The sequence below is a fragment of the Ictalurus punctatus genome, chromosome 14 (genome assembly GCF_001660625.3).
Source record: "Ictalurus punctatus breed USDA103 chromosome 14, Coco_2.0, whole genome shotgun sequence".
Classification (NCBI taxonomy): Eukaryota; Metazoa; Chordata; class Actinopteri; order Siluriformes; family Ictaluridae; genus Ictalurus; species Ictalurus punctatus.
Window position 1 is genome coordinate 19,422,661 of NC_030429.2, and position 27,256 is coordinate 19,449,916.

At 39.0% G+C, this 27,256-nt stretch overlaps 1 protein-coding gene across 3 annotated transcripts in view; it reads left to right on the forward strand.

Moving 5' to 3' along the window:
* The first annotated feature begins 3,233 nt into the window (after positions 1-3,233).
* LOC108275288 (A disintegrin and metalloproteinase with thrombospondin motifs 20) overlaps positions 3,234-27,256 on the forward strand; it is a 102,061-nt gene continuing 78,038 nt past the window's right edge. Inside the window, exons 1-3 of one of the 3 annotated variants that reach the window (XM_017486011.3) lie at positions 3,234-3,636; positions 3,885-4,234; positions 12,747-12,909. In XM_017486011.3, coding sequence (XP_017341500.1) covers positions 3,546-3,636; positions 3,885-4,234; positions 12,747-12,909 — 604 coding nt within the window. In that variant the 5' untranslated portion in view covers positions 3,234-3,545. Of the gene's footprint in view, positions 3,637-3,884; positions 4,235-12,746; positions 12,910-27,256 lie in introns of those variants that run through there. The other 2 variants (XM_017486009.3, XM_047159731.2) reach the window with 2 other exon arrangements.

Genomic DNA, 27,256 nt, shown 5'->3' on the forward strand with positions numbered 1-27,256 from the left:
ATTCCTTCTTAATTTGAAAACAAGCAGCTCAACATGTTGACCACATAGAGTTTAAACAACACCAAACAGTGATAGTTACATGTAAATGCCATTAAATTTTGGCTCATGCACCTCTTGCCCTGCTAGTTAAAAGTTAGGAATGCTGTATAGATAGTCTTTCAATATAACTAAGCAATAATTAGCAATACATTTTCGATATGTAGCAAATAAAAGACTGTGTCCTTTGTGGACAGTCATAAACAGTCATGATAAACATTACCATACACAACAGCTCTTGAAATCAGACTATGACATTGACTCATTATTAAGAACATCATGGGGTTAAAATCCCCTAAAGCATCTCTAAACATTTTCTTAACGAAGAGCTCCACATGTGAGAAATTAAACTGTATTTACAGCCTCTATAGTCATCTTTATTATTAGGAGGCTCTGCATGATGCTGAATAACAGTGGCCTGGAGAAACCAAAGCTGCAGCAAATACCACAATTAGCTGACATTTAGTGTTTTCTGCATAAACATTGGGTATGGAAATGTACACTCTCAGCCTGTGACAAAAGATTTGGAAAATATCAGATATATGCTCTGTAAATCTATAAGTATCAGAATAGCTGAGAACTATTACATACTTTGGAGCATTGTCTTATTTCATAGATTTCATGTGCCTAAAAATAATCTTCTACCATATTTATACTGCTTTCTTTACCAGTAAAGATGAACATAGTAACAATAACACGCTCATGTGGAAATTAACTTTAGAACCACCCCTTCCCATTTAACTGTCCCTTTTACCGTCCCATCTCATTACCAGAGGTTTATCCTAATCTCATCTCTAGAAAACATCATTCCAGAACTTTGGAGACACATCTCCATATGTTTTTTTTTTTTTTTTATTCAGTGCTTTTATTAATTGAAATAAACAAACCAGGAAATATGATTTTTGGTGCATTATGTAGTCTATAAGAAACAAACGCAGTAACAAAACAACATTGGTTTGAATTGAATTTTAAGAATGTAACTGTTTTCCCTCTGTGGGAATAAATAAGGTAGAAATAAGGAAGTAAATAAGGTAGGTAAACAAGATAGGTTTACCTTAAATGTAAACTGACTTGGACACATACTCAAAAATATACGGCTTAAATTGGACACATGTGAAAAACGTACAAGACAACTTACTAAAATAAAAATGTTCATAAACAAATACTACACAAGATAAACTACATTTGGTCACACAAATTCCATGTTAAAGTATACAATATGGCCTAAAGTTTGTGGACACCTGACCATTAAACCCATATGTAAGCTGTCCCCAAACTGCTGCCACAAAGTTAGAAGCACATGATTGTATAGGACATGTCCGTATACTGTAGATTTACAATTTCCCTTCACTGGAACTCAAACATGTTCCAGCATGACAATACTCCTGTGTACAAAGAGGGGCCCATGAACACATGATTTGCCAAGGTTGGAGTGGAAGAACCTGAGTGGCCTGCACAGAGCCCTGACCTCAACCTTGGGATGAACTTTAACCCTGACTGCTTCCCAGGGCTCCTCACCTGGCATCAGAGGCAAACCTAGATTATGTTGGGGGCCCCCTGCAAAATAAATGCTTGGGGCCCTTCTGACACATTTATGCTGTTAGGTTGTCCTCATGTTACCCAGAGATAATGCTGTGACCCTTTACTTCCATGGAGGAATCGCAGCAGATGCGTGTTTCAAAGACTTTATTTCTTTATTGAAAACAATCCTAAGAATGTAGAAAAGCGAATAAAGAAAGGAGCTACCCTACAATTGCTGAACACGGTCTCAAAACCGTGTCCCTTCCCTGTGTGAAATATAAACATTTTAACAAAATATTTCATATTCTCCTACAGATATTATTATGCAATGTACATTTAAGAGTAGTCAAAACATACCTAACAGAACATAAAGTGTTTATTTTTTTATAGCCTCATGGTATGCTTTACAAATAGAAATCAAACCTCAGTCAGGAAATTAAATGTTCATCTTCAACTAATGCAAACTAATATTAACTAAAATATTAACTAACGTATTAACTAGGTGCGTTAGCTGGGCTGTTAATCATGCGGGGCTGAGCCCAGATTCTTGTCCATCGAAAAACTTTTTAAAACGTACTTCTAAATAGACTGCTTCCATGCTTTTATTTCTTGCATGTGAGAGCAAAACATGTGAAAATTGGTTAAAAAGTTTGATTTATCATAAAACTTGCCTCAGGGGCTATCAATGTTTGCAGGATTACTAGACTGATAAAATAGAAAACTTTTTGTCTATCTAACACGAGATTAGGTTAGTTTGGTGTCGCTACCCAAGGGGAGGCACAACTAAGATATATCCATTTTTCCTCACACTGACTAACTGACTAACACGAGTATTTCCACGTATTTTCCTGTAAACCCTGTCTGATGGGTGTTGCCCCTGTTCACTGAAGATAAAATACAACACTCTGTTCACTGAACATACAAAATTACAGGCTGTCTTTTACTGGCGTTCAGTTACGTAGTGACAAACCGTTTCAAGTGGAGAATTGTTTGGGGCTAAAGAAAAAACTCCCCTGGTATTAATTCATGTATTAAGAGCAAGAGTACACAGTACCGGGGTGGTGCAAAAGCATAAACAAACCTCAGACAAGATCGCACACTGCAAAGGAGCCTCATTTAATGGGGTTGCTGAGATGTTGCTGCACATTATTTGAAGATGAAAAATTCTGATTGTTTAAATGATCCACCCTCAGGGGCCCTCTCAGTATGAGGGGCCCCAGGCAATTGCCTGCCCCGTAGATACACCTCTCCCTGGCATCAATACCTGATCTCACTAATGGTCTTGTGGCTGAATGAGCACAAATCCCCACAGCCATGCTCCAATCTAGTGGAAAACCTTCCCAGAAGAATTGAGGTTATTATAAAAGCTAAAGGGGAATAAATAAGGAATTGGATGTTCATTAAGCACAAATGGCTGTGATGATCAGGTGTCAACAAACTTTTAGGACCATGGCGTGTTATAAATGTCAGTGTTGCTTGTCAGTTATTTTGTGAATATTAGTGATCAATAAAAATGCTGGCGTTTCTGAAGATCTCTGCCTAGTCCAACTTTCTGGCCATTAGTTCTGCTGCTCTACTCTGTGAAGAAGAAGAGAAGCAGCAGCAGCAGCAGACAACCCGCTGAATCAAGGCCTTGCTGATTGGCTGAGCGGTTCCAAGTGGGCGTGAGCAGGATCTGAACTTCGTGCAGCGCTTAGAGAGTAGGGGGTGTCTTATGGATGGCCGAGGAAAAGCAGCCGAGTTGGCACTGACCCCTCAGCCTACACCGAGCTCTGAAACGCACCCCGAATAGCCGCCGCTCGCACTTCCAGGCCTGACGCGGATGTACCGTATGACTTTGCCATGAGGCCCGCGCGCCCGGCAACATTGGCGTTGCAGAAGAGAGCCGAGAATCCCATGAGCCGCTGCTGACAAGACGGGAGAAGGAGAGCAGAAAGCCGGTGGAGGGGCGGAAGGAGGCTGCAGCTTCTGCTTCCCGGAGAAAAACCATGCCGCTGGCAACCTGGCTGCTGGGACTCGTGTGTCACCTTGCTGGACTCGCCTGGAGCTTGCACATGCACCGACTGCACCCGAAGCAAGGTAGACTTCTCACAAAGTTTATGAATGAGTGATGCATGATGTCAGAGTCTTTATTACTGTGCATTTTCAACAAGTCAGTTAGAGTTATAATAACGCATGTAATAAAACTAGATCACTGTAATACTCAACTAGATTCCTAGATTACTGCAACTGCTCTAGGAAATCCAGACTTTGCCTTATTGGCTAAATCTGAAGATCACGTTCAAACGTTAAATGAAGGTCCACCGTGATGATCTCTAACGTTTCAGAGAGTTTCGTCAGGCAGCTGTCTGCGTATGAAATAGTGACGCCGATACGCGTGAACGATTTCGGGGAGTCGTTCCCGCAGCAGCGGCACTACCGGCGCAGGCGGAGGAGCGCGGACACGGACCTGGCGGCGGCGCTGCGCGCGCACTACCGCATCGAGGCGTTCGGTGAGCGCTTTCAACTCAACCTGAGCGCCGACGCGGCCTTCATCGCGCCCTCCTACGCAGTAACGCACCTGGGCGCGCCGGAGAGCCGAGGACACGACCCCGGGGACATGCGACACTGCTTCTTCCAAGGACACGTTAATGGACAACGCCAGCACCGCGCCGTCTTCAGCTTGTGCACCGGCCTCGTGAGTAGCCCAGGAACTGGCGTTGCGGGTTTACACACGCACTACATGGTGGCACCACGTACTTCCCTGCTGAAAAAACAAACAAACAATAGAAACCATCATGCAAAGTCTAATGGTTTCCACTATAGACACCATTACAAACCATCAGCTAACCATTAAAACCATTACCATAATTAGTCTTTAGTGGTATCCACTAGACATAACATGCCACCATAAGAAGGCAACGAATTACCAGTAGAGTCCGACAATTTCTATTAAAACCAATACAATTCCCAGTATAACCCTTAAAACCATTACCATAATTGGTCTTTAATGGTATCCAGTAGACATAACATGCCACCATAAGAAGGCAACGAATTACCAGTAGGGTTCCACAGTTTCCATTAAAACCAATACAATTCCCAGTATAACCCTTAAAACCATTACCATTACCATAATTGGTCCTTAATGGTATCCACTAGACATAACATGCCACCATAAGAAGGCAACAAATTACCAGTAGAGTGCCACAGTCTCCATTAAAACCAATACGATTCCCATTATAACCATTAAAACCATTACACATACTATGAGTTTTTTGTATTGTTTGTTTGTTTTTTCCACCACGGTTATACACAAGACAAAAATGCAAAGTGTAGTGTCTTTGTTGTTGTTTTATAGTTGCTTTATAGTTGCCTATAGGACATTATAATGGTATAATACATCATTATAGTTAGATATGATGTATTAAAACTGGGGTGGTGGGGTAGTACAGCAGGTAGTGTTGCAACCTCACAGGTACAAGCCCCTGGATTGATTCTGAGTTTGGGTTACTGTGTGGAGTTTCCTCCAGGTTCTCCGGTTTCCTCCCACCTTTCAAAAACATGCCAGTAGGTGAACTGGCTGTGCTAAATTGCCATAGGTACAAACAGAGTGAGTGTGTGGATGTGTGTGTGCATGCTGCCTCGATGGACTAACCACTCATTCAGGGTGTGTCCTCGCCTCACACCCAATGTTCTCGGGATAGACTCTGGATCCTGACCAGGAAAAAGCGGTAGATGAAAATGCCATCTCATTAGATGTCAGCCAGTCCGTACAGGATTTTGTGATTGCTGTGGCCAAAATTGCTTGATGTTGCTGCACTTATTTCAAAATTTGCAATGCAGTTTGCAGAGTTTTTTTGTGCTTTTTTTTGCAGGAAACTACTTGAATTGGCGAGATTGCCTTTCGCAGTGATGTTTGTTGGTAAATGAGACCTTTTAGCTTTACTCATGTTCGATGCATGTGGTTAGCACGTTCGCCTCACACCTCCAGGGTCGGGGGTTCGATTCTGTGGCCCTGTGTGTGCAGAGTTTGCATGTTCATATTCCTCCAGGTACTCCGGTTTCCCCCCCAGTCCAAGGTAGGCTGATTGGCATGTCCAAAGTGTCCGTAGTGTATGAATGGGTGTGTGAATGTGTGTATGTGTTTGTGTGCCCTGCGATGGATTGGCACCCTGTCCAGGGTATACCCTGCCTTGTGCCCGATCCTCCCTGGGATAGGTTCCACGTTCCCCCGTGATCCCTGAAAAGGATTAAGCGGTATAGAAGATGGATGGATGGATGAATGCTTATTGTGATGATGTCACACGACGTGTCTTGGCCAAAAGCTGCGGAAAATTTTGAAAAATCCTCAGAATAGTGCTGAGTTTGCTTGATTTTGCATTCATTTTTGTGATCACAAAATCACAAATTCCTGGAGGGACTGGTCAGCAATGGCATCAATAGACATCTCAGAGATGTGATTAGAGGTCTGCGTTGGGGTAGTATTTGGGATTATAAGGTTGGTACGTGGCATCCTGTGCCATCCGTATGACCACACCCCTGTGAACCTGTTTCCCAATGTTCATGAGAAAACGTTTATTCACTCAGTGTCCCAGCTGACCGTTTCCGGTCTGCTCATAATGTCGCAGAGCGGAACGCTTTCCTCCTCAGGTTTCTCCCAGCTGGTGCATGTGCCAATAGATCAAGTCTACTCTGAACAATCCAGAGCTGAGTTCAGTGAATGATTGCCCTGGTCTTTTGTGTGGGGCTGAAAGGATATAGGGATATGATTAAATAGATACCTAAATACCGGATATTGGCAGTGGGAAGCAGGTTACTTGTTGTGAATCTGCCAGCTGGCAGTAGTTTGACACTTCCTTGACAAACTTTATTCTGCATAATACAGTGAAAAATGCGTAGGCTACCAGCTATTTCTATTCGTCTGCCTATAGAATAGGGCTGCATAATATGTGAAACAATATGTATTATGAAAATATGTGTCTGTCACATATTTTTATGTTATTGGCCTTTACAGTAGAGAAAATGCGTCACTATGCAAATGTGAGCCTTGCGTAATCTGACCAGATATTCAAGATATTCAATATTTCTTTGAGTGATTTGATGAATTATGATAGTCACCTGCTCCAGCACTGTGATAGATTGGCATCCCATCCCAGAGTGTGCTCCTTCCTCATGCGTTATCATGCTCTGGATCCACCCTGACCATGATAAAGCAGGATTCACCTACCACCCTGACCATGATAAAATAGGATTCACCTACGACCCTGACCATGATAAAGCAGGATTCACCTACGACCCTGACCATGATAAAGCAGGATTCACCTACCTCCCTGACCATGATAAAGCAGGATTCACCTATGACCCTGACCATGATAAAGCAGGATTCACCTACGACCCTGACCTTGATAAAGCAGGATTCACCTACGACCCTGACTTTGATAAAGCAGGATTCACCTACCATCCTGACCTTGTATAAATAACATCATAAGGTATCAGTCTCAATCAGCATCTGATTTTCCCATACAAACCCCAGGTAAAGAAAGTGAGGAGAAGAAGAATCATACCATTATCAGTTGTGTAAATGTGTGTCAAAATGTTCTTTACAGAGTTTGGCCTAATATATTAATACTGAAAATACACTAACTGCTTTATCATGGTCAGGGTAGTAGGTGAATCCTGCTTTATCATGGTTAGGACATCCTCAGTGATTTTGTTAGGGTTAGAGTTGCTCTTCTTTTTTTGAATTCTTTTTTTTATTAATAATTTCATGAACACCCAAAAGTTCAGTCCAGGTTTACTGCACGATTTTCTTCTTTTAGCATTCATTTATGCTACTCCAGTTGCTGGATTTAAAATGCTGTTCACTAGCTTTCTGTTAACTGGCACTGTGACGGTTGTACTTTCCCATTCTTTGATCTTTCCCTTTGAGAATGTGCCTCAATGACCAATTTGCATGTGCCCATTCGTTAATTAGTTATCTTAGTGAGGGGATTACTCACGCTGAAGAAAGTGGTAAATAGGAACTGTGTGAATTCCCTGTGCTATTGGCAGTACCACAGAGAACCCAAGTCATTTAACTCCGGTGAGCTTCAATAGGCCATACATCATTCAGCTTTTTTAGAGTCGATGGACTGGTCTCTCAGATAAGCATTACTGTTCTGATTGTGTGTCAAATGTGGTATTATTTTGTGTAGTAAAGGAAAGCTCCAAACAGAGACCTCTGCAGACTTATATTTGTTGTGATGGATGTGTACTCATATAATACTGGATATGGTCTTGAATGATGCATTTCTTTCATCATGAGTTTTATTGATGCCGAAGCAAACATCAATGTGGTTAGAGGACTCTGGAAAGATAATTGTGTGAATTGTTCTCTAACTGCCCCACAGGAGGAAACATTTAGGAGTCTGATTAAGCAGAAAGTTCAGTGCCTGTCTGCCAATATACTGTAGAACAGTAGGGATATAGCAATATACAGTAATAAGATAATTCGTCCATATTGTAGTCACTTCTGAACAGGGATATTTATGCAAACACCAACACTGTGGAAAAAAGCACCCTTTTTTGCAATGGGGGATTTACTCAAAAGAACCTCAGTTAGCAAGTGCTGATTCTTTTTCTGTTTACTGTGGTATTCTCCTATGCTATATTTAAAATTCTCTGCAGAGAGTACTGTAGTAAGGCCACAATGGAGAAGCTGCATTCAACATTTCATTTCAGCACTCGTTCCTGAACAGCAGCACGACATGTGAATTCTCCTGCTGATATCATTGACCGATAAGTATCACTGACCGATAAATCTCTTTTAAAAGTTGCTTCTAAAGATGGATGATGGGTTATACTGAAACTCATCATAAAATTTTGGATTCGAACCTAGCAAAGCCCTGACAAAGACAGTTCGGAACATTAGTATTACATCTGAGTATTTACCTAAAAGGATTGGTAATAATCAACTTTCATGTATTTACACACCTTGGGTCTTATTCCGAGTTGGCTAATTATGTCCAAAATGTATGTTAATATTTATGTAAGAAAAGCTTGAGTTGAGTTACAGACATGCTTAAATTGATTTTCCCACTGAGAGTATTAAAATTACCTGCATGGAGTTTTTTTCTAGACTTTTCTTGAGTAGACGTGTCAGAGGCATGGGTTTTACAATAGCATCTCAACCATTGCTTTTAAACACAGGCACTTGCTTTAAAACCTGAAAAAAACAACAACCGGTGGGTAAGAAATGAAGAACCGGATAGCATTTTTGTCAACTGCAATACAAAGTAAAATAAAAGCAATAGACAATTTACAAAACAAACAAATGACAAGAAAGTCAGTTATGTTGTTATATAAATGAGATGACAGCAAGCATTCCAATAAACATCCAATCAGAGTTTAGGATCTTGCCAAGATATTGCTGCATGAGTTAGTTGTAATTATTTCATTACTCACTGCAAATTTTATTTTTATTTAACAACACGACTTCCACCCTGGGCGCACGGTGGCTTAGTGGTTCGCACGTTCGCCTTACACCTCCAGGGTTGGGGGGTTCAATTCCCACCGTGGCCCTGTGTATGTGGAGTTTGCATTTTCTCCGTGTGCTGCGGGAGTTTCCTCCGTTTACTCCGGTTTCCTCCCCCAGTCCAAAGACATACATGGACTTTGGACATGATTGGCATGTCCAAAGTGTCTGTAGTGTGTCAATGTGTATGTGATTGTGTGCCCTGTGATGGATTGGCACCCTGTCCAGGGTGTACCCTGCCTTGTGCCTGATGCTCCCTGGGATAGGCTCCAGGTTCCCCATGACCCTGAAAAGGATAAAGCGGTATACAAGATGGATGGATGGACTTCCTCATTATTCGGCAGCTTATAAAACAGCACTTGATCCAGCACATCGTGATATTTTGCTAAGGTTTAGACAGGAACTTTGTATCTAGTGTTGAGAGGTGCAATCACAGGACACTAAATCAAGGCCATGCAATAATAACTTGTGCACATGACGCAAGCCATTTTTTAAATCGCCTTTTGGAATCAAATAAAATAATACCAATATTTTGGTTAATACTCTAAAGAAAATGCACACACAGTTTAAAGGATAAGCTGACCATACACTTATCTGCAATGGTTACAGTTTTCATTAACTGTCCAATTTCAAACGCGAGTTAAAAATGTTTTTATTTTTGTTTATAATTTTATTCATATAAAATTCAGCGAGATAAGTATTGTCTTGGATTAAGATGCAGCCACCTCTTTGTGGAAAAAATCCCAACACCCTTTGTGGACAATATTATTATTAACTAATAGTGTCATATTTATATATTCTCTATATTATATATGGGCCTTGAATGATATTCCATAGTGTTGTTGAGTTTATTTACAGTCCAAAACAGCCCATAATTTTCAGCATAAGTATATTGTGTTTACATCAAACTGTCAGACAGAGGAGCTGAACATAATAGTGATCCTCACTCCAGCCAATGTCGTGCAAAAAACTGATTTAGCCTCAAGAATCAAGTGTACCCCAGCCACACCTCTGTTTTCGGGACACTCCACCCCACTGCTCCGTGTAGCTGAGTAACGTGTAAGTCTGTAGTTATCTCTGCGGTCTGAATACCAATGTGCGCAATTGCAGAATTCTTCACCAAATGCTCATCTAGTTGTCACCTAGTTCTCCAGCAGCATTTCTGTCTCTTTCAAACCACAGATGACAGTACCTGTCTTCACATTGGTTTAATAACCCCAATTACAAGTTGTTTTCTGACGGCCTTGTGTGCAGATGCTCACAGCTATTCAGCGAGGAGATACCCTGTAACTAGAACCTGTGAAAAAAAACCCTGGCAATAATCCCATGCCAGTTCTTGTTCTCCATTCAGTCCTCTTGTAGCAATGTCATCTCTAAAGCTGGTGAAATGACCCTTCATGAACACACTGTCTTTCATAACAGCAGGCAGATAGTACAAGAATGCTACAAGAAGCATTGTTCTGAGGTTAACACGATGGGAAAAAAATGACTGTTCTGTTTCTGTAGGATATTCACAGAGAATATCCTACATAACCTGATGTTTTTTCTGGTTTCAGTCCAAAATAAAAAAGCGCATGATAAGATATTTTAAGTTACTTTCTTTGCTGTATTAAGCAGACAACCCATTTTGTAACATACGTATTATTGGATTTAACCTTGACTTATGTGCATGTCTCGGTATCCATGGTGTAGTGGTGTGTCAGACTGGACGTGTTGTTACAGCACGTGCCCGGCTGAGTTATGTCATCTTTCCATCCCTAAGGCTATGTCCGGATGTGTTCTCCTGTCAGAATTCCCCGTCTTTGCTCTGAGTGGATATAATCCTCAGAGAGACAGTGTTCAAACGAACAAAATCCTGTTAGACTGAGCAAACGAAATTACTATGTAAACATCACCACCATACTTACTCTGATGCCATTCCTCTTTCCTCTTTACTCCTGGATTTCAGTCCTAATTTGATTAAATCTCTCTCGATCAGATCTACATTTTAGAACCAGGTGACATTTAATTAATAACTGTCAACACGTGGCATTTTCGGGTTCTTATCGGTGTTGGAACTGAGTAATTATGAGTTGTTATCAGCTTTAGTCCTGGAGTCCAGCACAGATTGTTTCATTTAATTGCTGAACACACCAATTAAACTTGGTAATTAAGTGCTGAGTTTAATCAGGTGTCTCAGAGCAGTAAATGGAACAAACTGTGCTGAGTTGTTGATGCCTGATTTCGACAGTCCATAGTGTGCAATAAGTATAAGCCCATGTTTCTGTGATGCAGAAGTGTGGCTCCTTCAATTCGTTCAAAATGCCCACTTAAGCTATTGAATCCAAGAATATAGTTGATGTGTCAATGAGAGGCTTGAATCCAAATTCTTCGTTTTCACTATTTACTGAAGGGACTGAAAACTGTAGAAAACAAAATAAAGACACTGTCTAAGACTAGTGTGCTCCCTCGGATCAATAGCTTCATTAACTACTGTACCAAAGTGGAAGTGATACTTATGGTCCTTGTTAAAGTCTCACACAATCAGAGGGGAGCAACTGCTTGATGCAATCACCCGACACATCTAGAATGTTCTACATGGGAAACACATATATAACACACACATATATATATATATATATAAATCACCAATATCAACAAAATATTGCTTTCTTCACCCAGAAGGGCTCTTACCCCTAGAGAGTGAAATCTTTTGCTCATTATTCGGATGATTGAAATCATGTTTTTTTTGTGTGTGTGTGTGTGTTTTATACCTACAGTGAGCCTTATTTAATGATTTAATCAAATATCTGTTATTGTTTCCATGTGTACCTTTATTATTATTATTTTTTTAAAGAACAGACTTAAGAGGTTTAATCCTAGCCTTCAATAATGTAGTGAGGAACTAAAATGATTTTTGTATTTGCATGATTTTTGTTTGTCCACTAAAATAAATACCCAGTGTATACTTGTTACACCTGCAAGTAATGCTTTAGTGACGAGCACAAGTAATGCTTTAGTGACGAGTGCTTTCGTAGAGCACAATGCTAGCCATGAGCAATTTCATATTTGAAACCCACATACCATCATTCATCATTCATTCATTCATTCATTCATCTTTTGTATCCCGCTTTCTATCCTGGGAACATCGGGTGTGTGGGAGTGGATGGAATGTCAGTCCATCACAGAGCAGATCCACATATTATCAGACCTCATTGGAAATGAATTATTGTTCAATGTGTCAATGAGGCAGTGATGTAAAATGAATCGCTGTTTTGGTGCAGTGTAGGTTCTCTGCTTGTGACACACAAACAAACGTTGCAGAAAACACAGTTTTTTTTTCTAATCTGTCATGTCACAGTTTAGTTACTAAATTTGGTTATTTGTCCAAATCAGTTCTTATCAGTGATATCTTAGATGCATGGGAAGGTATCTCAGATATTCTATCATTTATTTAAATTCTTGGAATACCTTTCATACAATCTGCCCCAATATGATTCACTTCTTTTAATGTCCATTAATGTCCAATTGATATTCCACTATGGATTACCCATGACTATAAGGATTTTAATTTTAAACACTATATGATGTAATTGAATGTCTGCACAATATTGGCATGATCTCTACAAGTCCGTTTATTTGGTCTAAAGCAGTAATGATTGATGTGTGAATTATATTTATTTCTTCGCTAATGTTGATCTTTCATTCGTTCCTGCAGGTTGGTACTTTTACAACCCACAGTGGCGAATACTTCCTCGAACCTTTAATGACAGCTGATGAGGAGGATTATGAGGAAGAACACAACAAACCTCATCTGGTATACAAACGCGAGAGGAAGAAGAAGCAAGACAGCGACACATCTGAGCCTTGTGCTTCATCAGGTAATGACTAAAGCGTTCCAAGCATTGTGGAGCAAGTGAAAGTATTTGATTAGCTCTATTATTATTCAAATGATTCCCTCTGTATCTTTGTTTATCGCATTGTTATGGAGACGGAGTTCAGCTTTGCATTCTTTAAGATATTAGTGTGATGTTTTGGTGTAAAAAGCTTGGACTTTTGCCTGGATAATTTACAGGAACAACCGAACAAACTGCATATTAAAATATTCACATATTAGGACTTTGGCACGAGTCTTAGTGAGAGGATTAAAGCCTTCATTGTGGGTCAAGTCATTGAAATTCTTCTTTTAACGAGAACAAATCAGACCCTTAAAGGCGTGTAGTTTTCAATCTTGTTTCTTAAGTATTAGCCCCCCATGCTGAAAATCAGTAATATACAACGGAACAGGGCTCTGGGTATAATTACTATCCCAGACAAAGCCTCCCATTTCATTAGAATTTTTATGGTGGTGTCAATGCCTCCTTCAGAAGAGTGACACTGCAAAGTTGAATGCAACGAAAGGCTAAAGGATCACTGGCGGTCCTCCTCCTGGGCGGCCTTTATGCCAGCTTGTATAAATCTCGTGTGTGTCGGCTGCTTGATTTGCTTGTTGTATGAGCTCAGCCATTGTACCCAGCTCGGGGTCATTGTGCACGCTGGAACGGAGAGTGGTTTGAATGACTCAGAGGGTGAGGCTGATACCTCCTTAATATCCTTCCTTTTCTTACTAGTAGTCTGTGTGTGGTACAGGCAGTTTGGATTGTCTCTGCCAAGGTTTTTAAACATGCGGCCTGAATAGAACCATACGGCTCCAATTTCTTCACATAAGCTCTTCTTTGATGGGCCAGGGCTGTGGCTGTTTTGCTGTCAACACACTTCACCTTTTATATGTTTATAAGGTTTTCTGCAACCTGCATTTTGCACAAGTGTAAAGTCTAAGTGTGTGGTATAGTCCAAAGTGCATCAAAATGAAAGAAAGAGGATCTGCTGCCAGCGACTAAAAAACAGCTGATACACAATGCAGAAGGATTAAAAGAGACGAGTGCTTATAGTTGAAAGTGCTGTAGGTGGTGGATCTCACCACTATCAGATAACAGGAGTCACTTGGCAGATTTGGAGATAGATGGTCTTTGAAGAGTATTTCATGTTCTTGTTGCTCAGGTTGACCTTCCCAGAAAGCAAAGATCTCAGCTATCGCTGTCTGCATGAACAAAAGCACGTGTTTGGAAATGATCACGCGAGTGTGATTGAGAATCATTGCTTTGCATGGAATGTTGTAAGAATTCTACACCTATCTTTGTGAGCACATTGCCCACTGCACCACCCTAAGCCTGTGCCTGCACGAGTCTGTGCCAGCGACTCGAGCCAGATACTTTAAACTTGTGAGTCAGACAGCATAGTCGCTGCATGCACCCTCCAACCTCAGCCAACAAAAGCTAAATATGGAAATGCCTCATCGCTTGTCTTAAATGAGGGACAAGAAAATTATTTTTTTAGAGTCTGTTTAATCTATGTCTTTAATTACTGCTAAAACCCTGAACGCAGTATGGCTATCTGAGATCATAAGCTATTAGGGATGGTGTTGGGAAATGTTTATCCGATGATGTTTTGTCATGTCACTCTACTGTATGTGACGATATTGGAAATGAATTTGCTTAGGTTAGGATTTAACACTCTCACATGATGTACAGAATGCTGTTAGGATGTTTTTGAGCAGCTGCAAATCTTTTTTGGAGAGACACAGCTTATGATTCCAGTACTAAAAGTGCAAACTCTTGCACATCATTGTGTCTACTGATTACATTTACAGCATTTTAGCAGACGCCTTTATCCAGAGCAACTTACATCTATCTCATTTATAAAACAGAGCAATTTAGGGTTAAGGGCCTTGCCCAAGAGTGGAAGCTTGGCAGTGCTGGGGCTTGAACTCCTGACCTTCTGATCAGTAACCCAGCACCTTTAACTACTGAGCCACCACTGCCCATCACTGAGTTTAACTTATTGTAGAGATTGTTCCAAAAGTCTCCATACAGCAGGAAAATTAACAATTTTTAGCAAAATGTAACTTTATTTACAAAACATCATCTATATTATTGATATTTCTTTATAAACACACACGGAGTCGTCTATCCCAACTTTGGCTCCCAGTTTGGCAACAGCGGCACGTGTGAAGTGCTCGCCATGTTTCCTGTTAAAGTCCATTGCACCCTTGAGACAGCTTCCCAATCCAATCATGAAAATGTTTTCAATACGTTCTTCTTTTGTCCAAAGCATTCTTAAAGGCTATCTGGGGAAAAGACTTTTGGGACACCCTGTAGTTCAGAAAACAAACTGTAAAACATCACTAGCCAGGGCTCCCAGAACAAACAGATTTTGTGGCTGTTTTTTTTTGTTTGTTTGTTTGTAACCGCCTGGTTCAACAACCATAAAAAGAAATAAAAACAACTCCTCATTGACTTTTGCAAAACAAAAGTTTCCATTTGTCATGTAGCTACGTATGTTTAAACATACTGCGCTTCAATGGTGTCACACACCTCGATGCTCTATCTATAGCATGAGCTCGTTCCGAGTCCCACTGCCTGCTGCACTACACACGTCAGCCATGTGCAACCTGCTGAATGATGTTTACTAAGTGCATTATTTAGCATGCACACATGACAGACAATCTTTTCAGAGTTACGAAAACACTGTAGAAACACTGAAAAAAAAAAAACAAGCAAAATAAAATTCAGTGCATAGCTCTCATATAACTCTCCGGCTTGCAAAGCAAAGTCACCTCATGGATAAATATGCTCCACAGACTCCACGGGCACTTTCATGTGTGATGCGAGTATGGAGCAGTTCATCTCATCACTGAAATGTTTCCTAATGACTTGATTATATTTTGTCAAGAGGTTAACAATCATATACTCATTTGTTTCACTTACTCTGTACTAATGCACTTCACTTAGCTATTGGTACATTACAGCTTATTAGCTATCACTTTTTTTTGCAAAGTGAATTAGATTTCTGGGCAAACAAAACATGGGATTGAGCAAGCACAGCTTTTAAGTTGGCTATTGAATTAATTGTTTTTTTTTTGTCCTTGAATTACCTTCTTTTGAAAAACATCTGTTTCTTATGTTTTCACAATTGACTAACAGATCACAGCATTTAAGCAACTTACAGTATCAAATACATGTTGGAACAATTCTTGTCCTAATATCTCTACTGTGAATGATTTAGGCACCTGGGTCTATAGTGTGCAGATTCCTCTCCCCTCAGCGGTCCTCAGCAGGTTGCAGAGGTGAATCAAAGCTTCCATTGTGAGGGTCAGTAATCTCATGGCCTATGCTTCCATTCTTTATGTTGGCCTTGAAAGGAGTCTTGTCTTAAATCGGAGTTGCTCTCCATCATCTGATTTCTGATAGGACATGAGACAGAATGGAAGAGGAGATGAGGAGACAGAGAGAAGCGAGGGACATTTCGAGAGAGGGGAGAGACAAATTTATCAGAATGTCTGACAATGCAGAGCAACTTGCTTGCTTGCAATGATAATACAGATTATATATGAATTTTGTTGTTTCTTCTTTTAATGTTATGATGAAACATCTAACGGAAAAACAATGTCTTATGAAGGTTTTGACAGAAAATAACATAACAAAAAAATTCAAATGTATGTGTCTATATTGGCTCTTCTGTTGTTTGGAAAGGATCAAATTCCAGCTTAACCTTCAACTCTAAACTTAACCCCTTGTAACTTTTATACGACCTTGTTCATGCTATTTACACGAGTTAAACCAGTTACATGACCTGCACTGAGGGACTCCTGCAAGTGTTCTGCTCAGTATTTTGTAGATTTGAGTATTTGAGTATTATAGCATTTTTACTTGGTGTATAAAAAGTTGTAACCAGCATTACTTTCTTAAACCAGTTAGAACAAAATGAAAAACTGGTGATTACTGTTCCCTTTACATAGGTTATTGTATTATGTACATGATACAATACTTGAAGTCATTTCTGCAATGCATGATATTTATCATGATATGTAGATTTCCTAACAAACTACACTAGAGTTTGATTATATTTTTGATTTATTGTCTATACTCCTGGGCCCAAAATGGAATATTAAAACATTAAAATTTAAATATTAAGCTTTTAATGGTCTTAACAACAAATCACTGGTCGGAAGATTAGCCAGAATTAAACAAATGCACTCCTGAGACCTCCTGAGCCACCATTTGGTTAATTTTGCTGCAGTGAACTGTCTGGGGAAAAGCTAGAAACAGGGAAATTCACTTACAGTCAGGTGAAAAATAAGTACACCCCATGGAAATTGTTTTTTTTTTTTGACATTTTGGACAAGTAAACATTTGATCCTCTTTGAAACAGTGTCTATTAATAGAGGTGTTACACTCTATCAAATGACACATAACAGTGACATTTTGTAGTAAATTTCACAATTTAAAATAACAAAAAAAAACCCAGATCAGTCACATGGAAAAGTAAGTACACCCCTACATTTATCACACCTTCAAAACCATAAATTTAGAATCAGGTGTTAAAGATTGGGTGCCCGTGATTAGAACCTGCTTAGGACTTGCAGGTGGAGCCTGTCTTATTTAATCACCCCTCATATCTAGTGTCTGATGTTCCCTTTGCTATTGAGGGGTGTGGTGTCATCATGCCAAGATCTAAAGAGTTTTGTAAGGCCTTCAGATAAAAGGTTTTGGGTGCCTGTGAGTCTGGCAAGGGATTTAAAAAGATCTCCAAATGATTTGAAATACATCATTCCACTTTAAGGAAAATCACCTACAAGTGGTGCAGATTTCAAACGACTGGCAATTTTTCCAGGACTGGCTCTCCCAGCAAATTCAGGCCAAGAGCAGTCCGTTTGATACAAAAAGAAGTCTCCAAGAACCCCATAATTTCATCAAAGGATCTGCTAGTAAGTCTTGCAACTGTTGGTGTGAAAGTGCATGCTTCTACAGTCAGAAAGAAATTGTACAAATTTGACCCACATAGGAAGCATGCCAGGAAAAAGATTTTGATGTCTAAAAAGTACATTAGAGCAAGACTACAGTTTGACAATGAGAATCTAGGCAAAGACCCGGTCTTTTGGAATAATGTGCTGTGGAAAGATCAGTCAAAGATGTAGTTGTTTGGACACAGTAAAAGCAGACATGTTTGGCACAGACAGGTTTTCAGGAGAAGCACCTCATACCAACTGTGAAGCATGGTGGTGGAAATGTTGCGGTTTTGGGTTGCTTCGCTGCCTCAGGGAGCTTGCATCCATTGATTCAACTATGAATTCTGCATCATATCAAAGAGTGCTTGAAGATAATGTGAGGCCATCTGTCTGAAAGTTGAAGATGAACTGAAAGTGGACCTTTCAACAGGATAATGATCCTAAGCACACTAGCAAATCCAGAAAGGAATGGGTCAAAAAGAACAAATGGAGGGTTATGGAATGGACTAGTCAAAGCCCAGATTTGAATCCCATTGAAATGTTTTTTTTTTTTTTTTTTTTGGGGGGGGGTATGTGAAACGGGCAGCACATGCAAGAAAACTCTCAAACATCTTGCAACTGAAAGAATATTGCATGGAAGAGTGGTCAGAAATTCCAGCAAGCCGATGTCAGAGACTGGTGGATAATTATGCAAAACAACTACAAGAAGTTATTTCTGCTAAAGGAGGCAATACTAGCTTCTGAGGCTAAGGGTGTACTTACTTTTTCCACGGAAGAATATCACATCTATTGGTAGTTCTCTTGAATAAATGATTGAAAAAGTTATTTCTCCTTGTGGTTTTCAAGTATATCAACTTTATTAATAGGCACCATTTCAAAGTTGATCAAATGTTTGCTTGTCCAAATATGTCAAAAAGCCAATAATTTCAATGGGGTGTGCTTATTTTTTCACATGGCTGTATATCTCTGAAAAGTACAGGTGCATTTCCAAAACAGAATATCGTGGAAGTTAATGTTTTTCGTAATTTAATTAAAAAAGTGGAAATTTCATATAATCTAGATTCATTACACATAAAGTGAAATATGTCAAGCCTTTTCTTGTTTTAATCTTGATGATTAAGGCTTACAGCTCATGGAAATCAAAAATCCAGTATCTCAATTAAATGTTTTAATTCAATTACGGAAAAAAAGAACTTTTCCACGATATTCTAATTTTTTGAGATGCACCTGTATGTGTTGACATAATTTATCGTATTATAGCCTAAGCTGTATATATACCTAATCTAATAAAGTTGAGATATGATGTTGATCCAAAAACATTTGGAAGTATGAATATAAAACATATAAATAATAAGCTAGTGTGCTACATGGAACAAAAAAATTACATGGTATTACAGTCCCCTCTGAAAGTATTGGAACAGCAAGGCCAATTCTATTGTTTTCGCTATACATTGAAGACATTTGGGTTTCAGATGAAAAAAAATTGAATATGAGATGACAGATCAGAATTTCAGCCTTCATTTCCTCATCTTTACCTGGATGTGTTAAACAACTGAAAACATGGCAACTTTGGGAGCAGACCACTCAATTTTTTTAGGTGAGCAAAAGTATAGGAACAGATTACAGAGTTTTACAGTAAATTATCAGTATATTATGGGATCTCAAACCCAAATGTCTTCAGTGTTTGGCTGAATTTATGTTCCTAGCAAAATACACTTTTACATTACATGTATAAAATACACGTTACATTTTTGTTTCTCAAACTTGTTTAGAGTTGATTTTTGATAATGACTTTTGATTAAAAAAATTACAGGCATAGACTCGTCTCGGAAGATGAGAGCATTAAATATTTTGCACTGTTTTTACAAGCCTGGCTGTGTCCTCTAATAGTCTTAATCTTAACAGTCTGCCAACAGAAGCTCTGACATTGCTTATGACTCTTAATATAAATGTTATAGTTTGTCTTGACCTCTTTGTCAAAGGAGGTTTTTTATACTGTCTGTCCTTATAGGACATTTGATGTCATCACTGATTGTAGTGTGATCAAAGCTGTAATAAAAGTATGTGTTGTATTATTGTACAAACCAACTGCTTATGCTTGTATAAGTGTGTTCCACTTATTGCCTCAAACATCCCTGAAACTCTCACTTAAGCAATTAAAATGTGATTTCTAACTGTGTTTTGAAGTTCACAGAGTTCTTGGAGTATGCTGATCCCAATGGGTGGCTGGTGTTAATATGAGGTTTTTGTGTGTAAACCTGAGACCGGGCTAGCTGTTGGTGATTATTAGGGTAAGGGAAACTAACCCTACTCTGTTGTATTCTCAATAAAAGGAACCAAAGCTGGGTGGCCCAGATCGTGTTATTTGATTGTTAGATCATTACGGGCTGTTGAGAAGCCGGAGAGAATTTTGAGAATGAAGATATGTAAAACATGTTTTTGCCTATAAACTCGTTGATGAATCTTTTTAGCTGCATAGAGGGCTAATGAAACATGCAGGTGCTTATCTCTGTGCTCTGGAGAGCATCCTGCTCTAAACATGAGAGTGGGATAGGGGTGAGTTCTTCAAAACATGCAGTGTTTAGTGTTGGAAGTTAATGAAGGGTGCACAGAATACACTCCCCCACACACATTACACATGCTTTTGGAACATTTCAGTACATAGGAATATATATAAATATATATAAATGCTATTGAACAAAAATGCCTTCATAAATAATGAAATTAAAATGTTTCTACATAAAAAAAAATAAATACAAAAACTAATACTACAGCAGTAAACAGTAATAAATGCAACAAAGTCGATATTTTGTCTGACGACCCTTTGCTTTAAAAAAAAAAAATTGTAGTCTCCGGTACAATTTGTGCAGTTTTATAAGGAAATGAGCTGTAAGTTTTATAGAGCATCTTGCAGAACCAGACACGGTTCTTCTGGAGACTTTGACTGTCGCACTCACTTTTTATTTTTGCAGCAAAACCCAGCAGCCTTCATTGTGTTTTTTTCTCTGAAAAGAGTCTCTTACATAATACACTGCTTTCTTTACTTACATACAAACATTTTTCTGTAAAATTTAATGTTGAGCTGGAAAACTAATGTTTGGAAATCTAAAATGTTTTTGTACTGACATGATAATATAGTAGTCATAAAATAAAAATCTATACCAAAGTTTGTAGTAAAAAAACAAAACAGGGTGCCAAGACTTTTGCACAGTACTGTATATACACTGTACATATATCTGCATAATGCCTATATAACTTAATAGAACTACCTATATTTAATAAGAATATTTTTTTACAGTTAATCCTAAAAGTAACCCTAACCTTAACCACACACACACACACACACACACACACACACACACATACACACACCACTGACCTGTGTAGTAACTTTATGAGGAGGATTTATTGCAGGTACAAATTGGTGAAGAAAATTAATATGCTTTGGACCATAATATTGAGTCTTTCTTTTATATGCTAGCTTTCAGCTTAGTCAAGACAGCTACAACAGTGACTGCCAGTCTTTAACCAGATTCAGCTTTAGCCAAGTTTCCTGTTAGATGTGATCAGGAGTTCGTTACCTTCAGTGGGTTTCCATGGAAAACTGGCTTTTTTATGTTTTCTAGTCACTTGACTGAATCAGCCCTTTGCTGAGTGTTCCTGAAACCTTTCATGTGAAAGAAATGTGCTGCTTGTTTGACTATGACCTCAGCCTCCTCTTTTGTATCGGGGTCACTCACTGGCTGGCCTGAAAGGATGTAGGCCAAGGCTGGCTCACATAGGGGCATAGCTGTTAGTCCATTCTGTGGGTGGAAGAGGTCCTTTGATGTGATCTAGCTTACTTTAACCTAAACCCCAATGTTCTACTAATGTAAACGGAAGAGATCAAAAACCTCAAGTTTATTTGGGACTGTTTTGTCTGGATTGCCTAGGTTAATGGTTTACTGGGTCTTCATGCTCTGGACTTGGTGGTGTTCAAGAACATGCTGGTTAATTAGCTGAATTGAGGAGTGTTCGTGCAGGGTATGGTGTGCACAGCCTGGGGCCCCCATGACTGCTCTAGTATGTTTGCTGCAAAGAAAGGAAGTTCCAGTTTCATTAGTCTGTTGAGAGATTTAAGAATAGAGCACTCTTTAGGAACCACCACCACCACCGTCACACTGTATTTATGCTTTAAAATGATTGACTTTCCCATTTCTACTTCACTTAAGCACAACTCATATGCACTCAATATGTAGAATGTTAACTTCTACATTTCATGTTGAACTGAAATACTTAAATCAACAAAATGCTGGTTCTAATGATCTCACCGTGTTGTCATGGTAGACGATGGGATTGAAAAATCCTGTGACAAACTCTGCGTCTATATTTTGCATGGTTGGATCCACTGTCTGGGCATTTTGGACTGATGTCAATGGCAGCATTGTGACAAGAGCTAAAACCTGGTGCTGACAAGTGACACGTCTGTAACTTAGTTGTCCCAGTGGCTCTGTAGTCTGTGTGTGTTTGACTATACTGTATGTGTGTGTTTATCTGTGTACTAAAAGATATATTGAAAGACTGGATTTCAGAATGAATCTAAAAGCCATAAATAGCTGATGTCATAGCTCCTGAATGTCATGTTGCTAAAATGAATGTTGAATGTTAAAACAGTTTCCTGACGTCAGCCTTGCTGTTTCTAACACCCGACATTACATCTGCATTGCTACACAACCACTGAGGTGACCTACTGGTTATTTTTTAATAAGGTTCCACCACAGTTAATATATTGAGGCCATGAGATTATATATTAGAACCACCGGTTAAATTTCTCAAGATGGCCATAATAAACTTGAGCCAACTATTGTATTTTAAAATGAGAGTGAGAAATTAATTGAATTAGATCATTGTGGCCACAGGAACATGGCGATGATTGATAATATTACACTTTAAATTGGTAATGACCCATAAGGACATGCTGGAGTCACTGGTGTTGTGACGTGGATACCATTAGCCCGTGTCACTTCTCATAGTGAATACGCTTTTTCGGTCGTTCCCGCAAAATAATTAACTGGAGGTCATGTATTAAGATATTAAGTATGACATAACACAACAAGTTTTTTGGCAATTAGTGGCCACGACTTTGGTATATGATTATGTTTTCAGGCTACTTTTTTTTTGAGTTATTGAGGTTTGGATTAAACTTATTCATTTCAAGTGACCATTCGAGCAAGCTAAATAAAAATAAAAACTCAATAATAAATTCAGTACCATTGATAATGGTGGGTCCAACTCTGCCTGATTGTAAATGGAAATAATTTTATATTCAAATAAGGACATTTACCTATACAATATTGTTATTCAGTACCTTGATTTTATATTAAAAAGAAACTATCGTGTAGCTCTTCATAGTAGCGCCTAGTGTCTAGCAGTTATCCTGCATACACATTCCTTGAACAGATCCCACACTTTCCTGCCCTCTGTGGTGTGCTCTCTTCACATGGTTTGATTGAAGAGGAGATTCCCTGGTTTTGTTTAAACTGAATACAGCTTTCCAGGTTTCTTGGTCACAGGTCATGTCAGCAAAGTTTATGCACCACTGGGCAGCTTGTCTGTTGCTTTGATTTTATTCCACAACTGAGTTTGCTGGCTGTTGTTTACAGTCACTGTGTATAGTTTATGGGAGAGCTGTGTACTCTCACATTAGTGTGAATAAACAGATGCGCAGATGGCTGGATGCACTGCCTGAATCTCCTCCTCCGATAACCACTCACTGTGCTGCGTTTCTGCTCGTTCCCATACACGGGAGTAATTACTGAATCAGTGGCACAAGCTTTCAAATACACAAATAATTTGTGCAGTGATTTGACATGCTGTTTAGGTTGCAGGAGTTTCCGAGCCAGTATATTTCCAACAGGACTCTTATGGTTTTAAATCCCTGCCTCTAATTTTATGATCAATGAATAAAAAAAACAGCTAAGATTGATTCCTTATTGTTTCAAAACCCTGAAATGTAAAAAAAACAATTGCAACATTTTATAATGCAGGATTATTTTATAGTAAAGGCACACACATTCACACACTAGGGATAATTTGGGAATGCCAATCAGCCTATAACACATGTCTTTGGACTGGGGGAGGAAACTCGGAATACCTGGAGGAAACTCCCGAAGCACAGGGAGAACACGTAAGCTTTTCCTACACATTGTGCAGGCGAGATTCGAACCCCCCCCCAACCCTGTAAATCAGTTACATTATGAAATCTCACAGGGCTGTTGGAACTAATGGGAACTTTATCTATAGTGTTAAACAAACACAGTTAAAACGCATGCAGCAGCATAGTGCAGTGGTAATGTGACTGTGGCAAAATGCCAGCGACCTTGGTTTGCTCCTCAAATCAGGTGCAGAGTGTGATTTTATTTAGGGTTTTGAAAATACATGATCAAATAATGTTGGCGTTACGAAAAAAAAAACAACAACAACGTGTTAATGTTGCACAATTCGCTCATGTGGAACCGATGTACATGTTTGAATTAAGTAAATTCAGTGAGCTTTTTGTTTTAGCGTAGGGTATACAATGAAGGTTTGTTCTGTGAATGGTCTGAAGGTTGATATTTGCATGAACTAACATAAGAAAAGCTTTTAGTTCTCCATTTCTAAATGTTATAGACAAATGTCAAGCCCAAAGTCCTGGAGACATCATATGGAGTTAACACCTTGAACTAATGCCATTTATTTCAACTGATATTAGCCAGAAAGAGACAAATATGACCAGGTATATGTAGAAGAACAGGCATGTTATTGCACTACATTGCAAGAAAATATCTTAGCAAGTGAATATGTGCTTATTTATGTAATATTTTTTTATTTTGAGATGATTATAAATCAGCTATAAGATCAAGCTTAAAACTTTTAAGCTTAAAACTTTGTTATTATTTTGCTTCTTTCTGGAAATACAAAACGCTTAGAAACTTTGACTATAGTCAAGATATTTTCACTTAGCTGTCATTTTTTTGCAGTGTATTTTGGTTTTATAGTCACTGTGATGCCTTGGGATTGTGTGTTACAATGCCAAGTTCTTTGTCTGGTGACAATCTAATACCTTTGTAAGTTCTTTCTTATTCTTAATTTTTTTCCCCTCTTTTTCACTTTTCATTCCCTCCTATTCAGTTTGAATGCTTCCAAATAAAATCATCATGCTAAGCAGTGATATGTGGAGCTGTTAAAGCACCAACTTTAAGAAATGACCTTCTCCCAGCTGAAAGAGCAGCCTTCACTTTCGTGTATTTCTGGTTGATAAATTGCGTCGAAGTGAGTGGAGGGAGTGTATTTTAGGAAAAGAGGGGTCCTGTCTAATAGCAGGAAGTCATTATGGTGTTTACACTGCCTATGGTCAGGACTGCTAAGCCCTGGTTTTCAGCTTAGCATTTTACATCACTCAGTGACTGCTCGCCTAACTCAAAATATCCAGGCTAATTTTATTAGTCGGTTGTTTATTATTATAGTATGACTTACCACTTTTGTAAGCTCTTTACTTTCAGCCCTCACATCTTGGACAGTGTTGTCAGGAGTAGGGCTGGGCGTATGACAAAAATATCACATCACGATACTTGAGGACATTTCTACGATACACGATGTGTATCACGATATGTAACTTAGCGAACAAACTGTCTGCAAAACAGTAGTACAATAAACAAAGAACCATTGAACTGAAAAAAAATTATGTCAAATCAATGGCATCCATTCAGTACCATTTAATTTGTAATTATTCAAAATGTAAAAAAAAAAAAATACATCACCATACCAACGATATCTCAGAAAAGTGTATTGCATAATCATTTATCATGATATCGATATTATTTTGATATATCGCCCAGCCCTAGTCAGAAAGTGTTTATTAATTTTCTGTAACAGCGGGGTTCTGACAGTATATGATATTAAGCTGCTTGCTCTAATAGGTTATTATTCCTGTAGTTACAGCTCATTCACAGCAACTTGTATGGCAGATGCTTGTATGGCATAACCTAAGCCTAATAATATTACTGTATGGAATATTATTCTCGTCTCGGATGTCCATTGTACTGGTCAGTAAGTTTTCTGCCATGGAAAAAGGTCATCAGGGCAGAGGGGTTTGTGCTGTCTGGTTTCTTGGTGAACATGACAAGCTGTGTTTTTTGTCTTAAGAGAGAGAATAAAAGAAAGGATGGTGAAGGAACGACTGTTTCTAGCCGTTATATCAGGAACTAACTTATTTTGTGGGCATTCAAAAACAATAAGTGTAACTATAAACTAATTAAATGTGTCATTCTTTAAATAAAAATATATTAGTTTTGGGGGTCATGGTGGCTTAGTGGTTAGCACATTTGCCTCGCACCTCCCTTAGTCCAAAGACATGCGTTGTATGCTGATTGGCATCTCTAAATTGTCCATAGTGTGTGAATGTGTATGTGATTGTGCCCTGCGATGGGTTGGCACCACATCTAGTGTGTCTCCTGACCTGTGCCCCGAGCCCCCTGGGATAGGCTCCAGGCCTCCCTCGACCCTGTGTAGGATAAGCGGTATAGAAAATGGTTGGATGGATCGATGATTAGCTTTGACATATGGCTGTGGAATAAGAGGAAATAAACACTGGGACATGCTGTTAACTTCATGGGGGTGATGTATCACACAATCACATCATTGATTATTTTAACAACACACTACATTGTGTTTTATTCCTTATCATAATTGCTCATTTAAAAATCTTGAAATATCAGACAACAGCTAAAACCAAAGATTGTTTTGAAAGTCTCTGAAACGGATCAGTCTGTAGGACTGACATCTCCTCTGTGCTCATGTGTGGCACGATGCCAAAATATTACAAGTTCTCTTTCTGACATAACAGCACATGCACCCATATAACACACTGTATTGGAGCAGAAATAACTTGCAGATAAAGTCCAGAGCACACAGGCATACACTGTATGGAAAATAAATTGCCATTCTTTGGCAAATGCAAACAAATACACTCTCAGCGTACATATATCTATGCCAGAATCAGCTCTGGGCTTGTGTCAGGTAGATGTGATAGTATAGAATGATGTAATATTAATAATACTGCCTGCCTGTAAATCTCTATTGTTTATCACAGTAAAGCAACACTAACTGATCATTTGCCTGCAGCAGCTGCACACATCAGCTCTGAGAAGAGGTTTTGCATTCTGTGAAAACTGTCAAATATATCATATTTTTTGTTTGGAATGCAAAATGGTGGCTTGAGTTATTATTCCTTCTCATTCCTAATAGCACTTGAAACATTCATCTGTCAGACATGATGGCAGTGTATATAGCCAGGGAAGGCTGGATAGGTTTGGATTGTCGGTGTTTTTTGACTGAACAATTCTGAAGTGGCTCATGTAACACTGAAGTGGAAACTCCTGTAA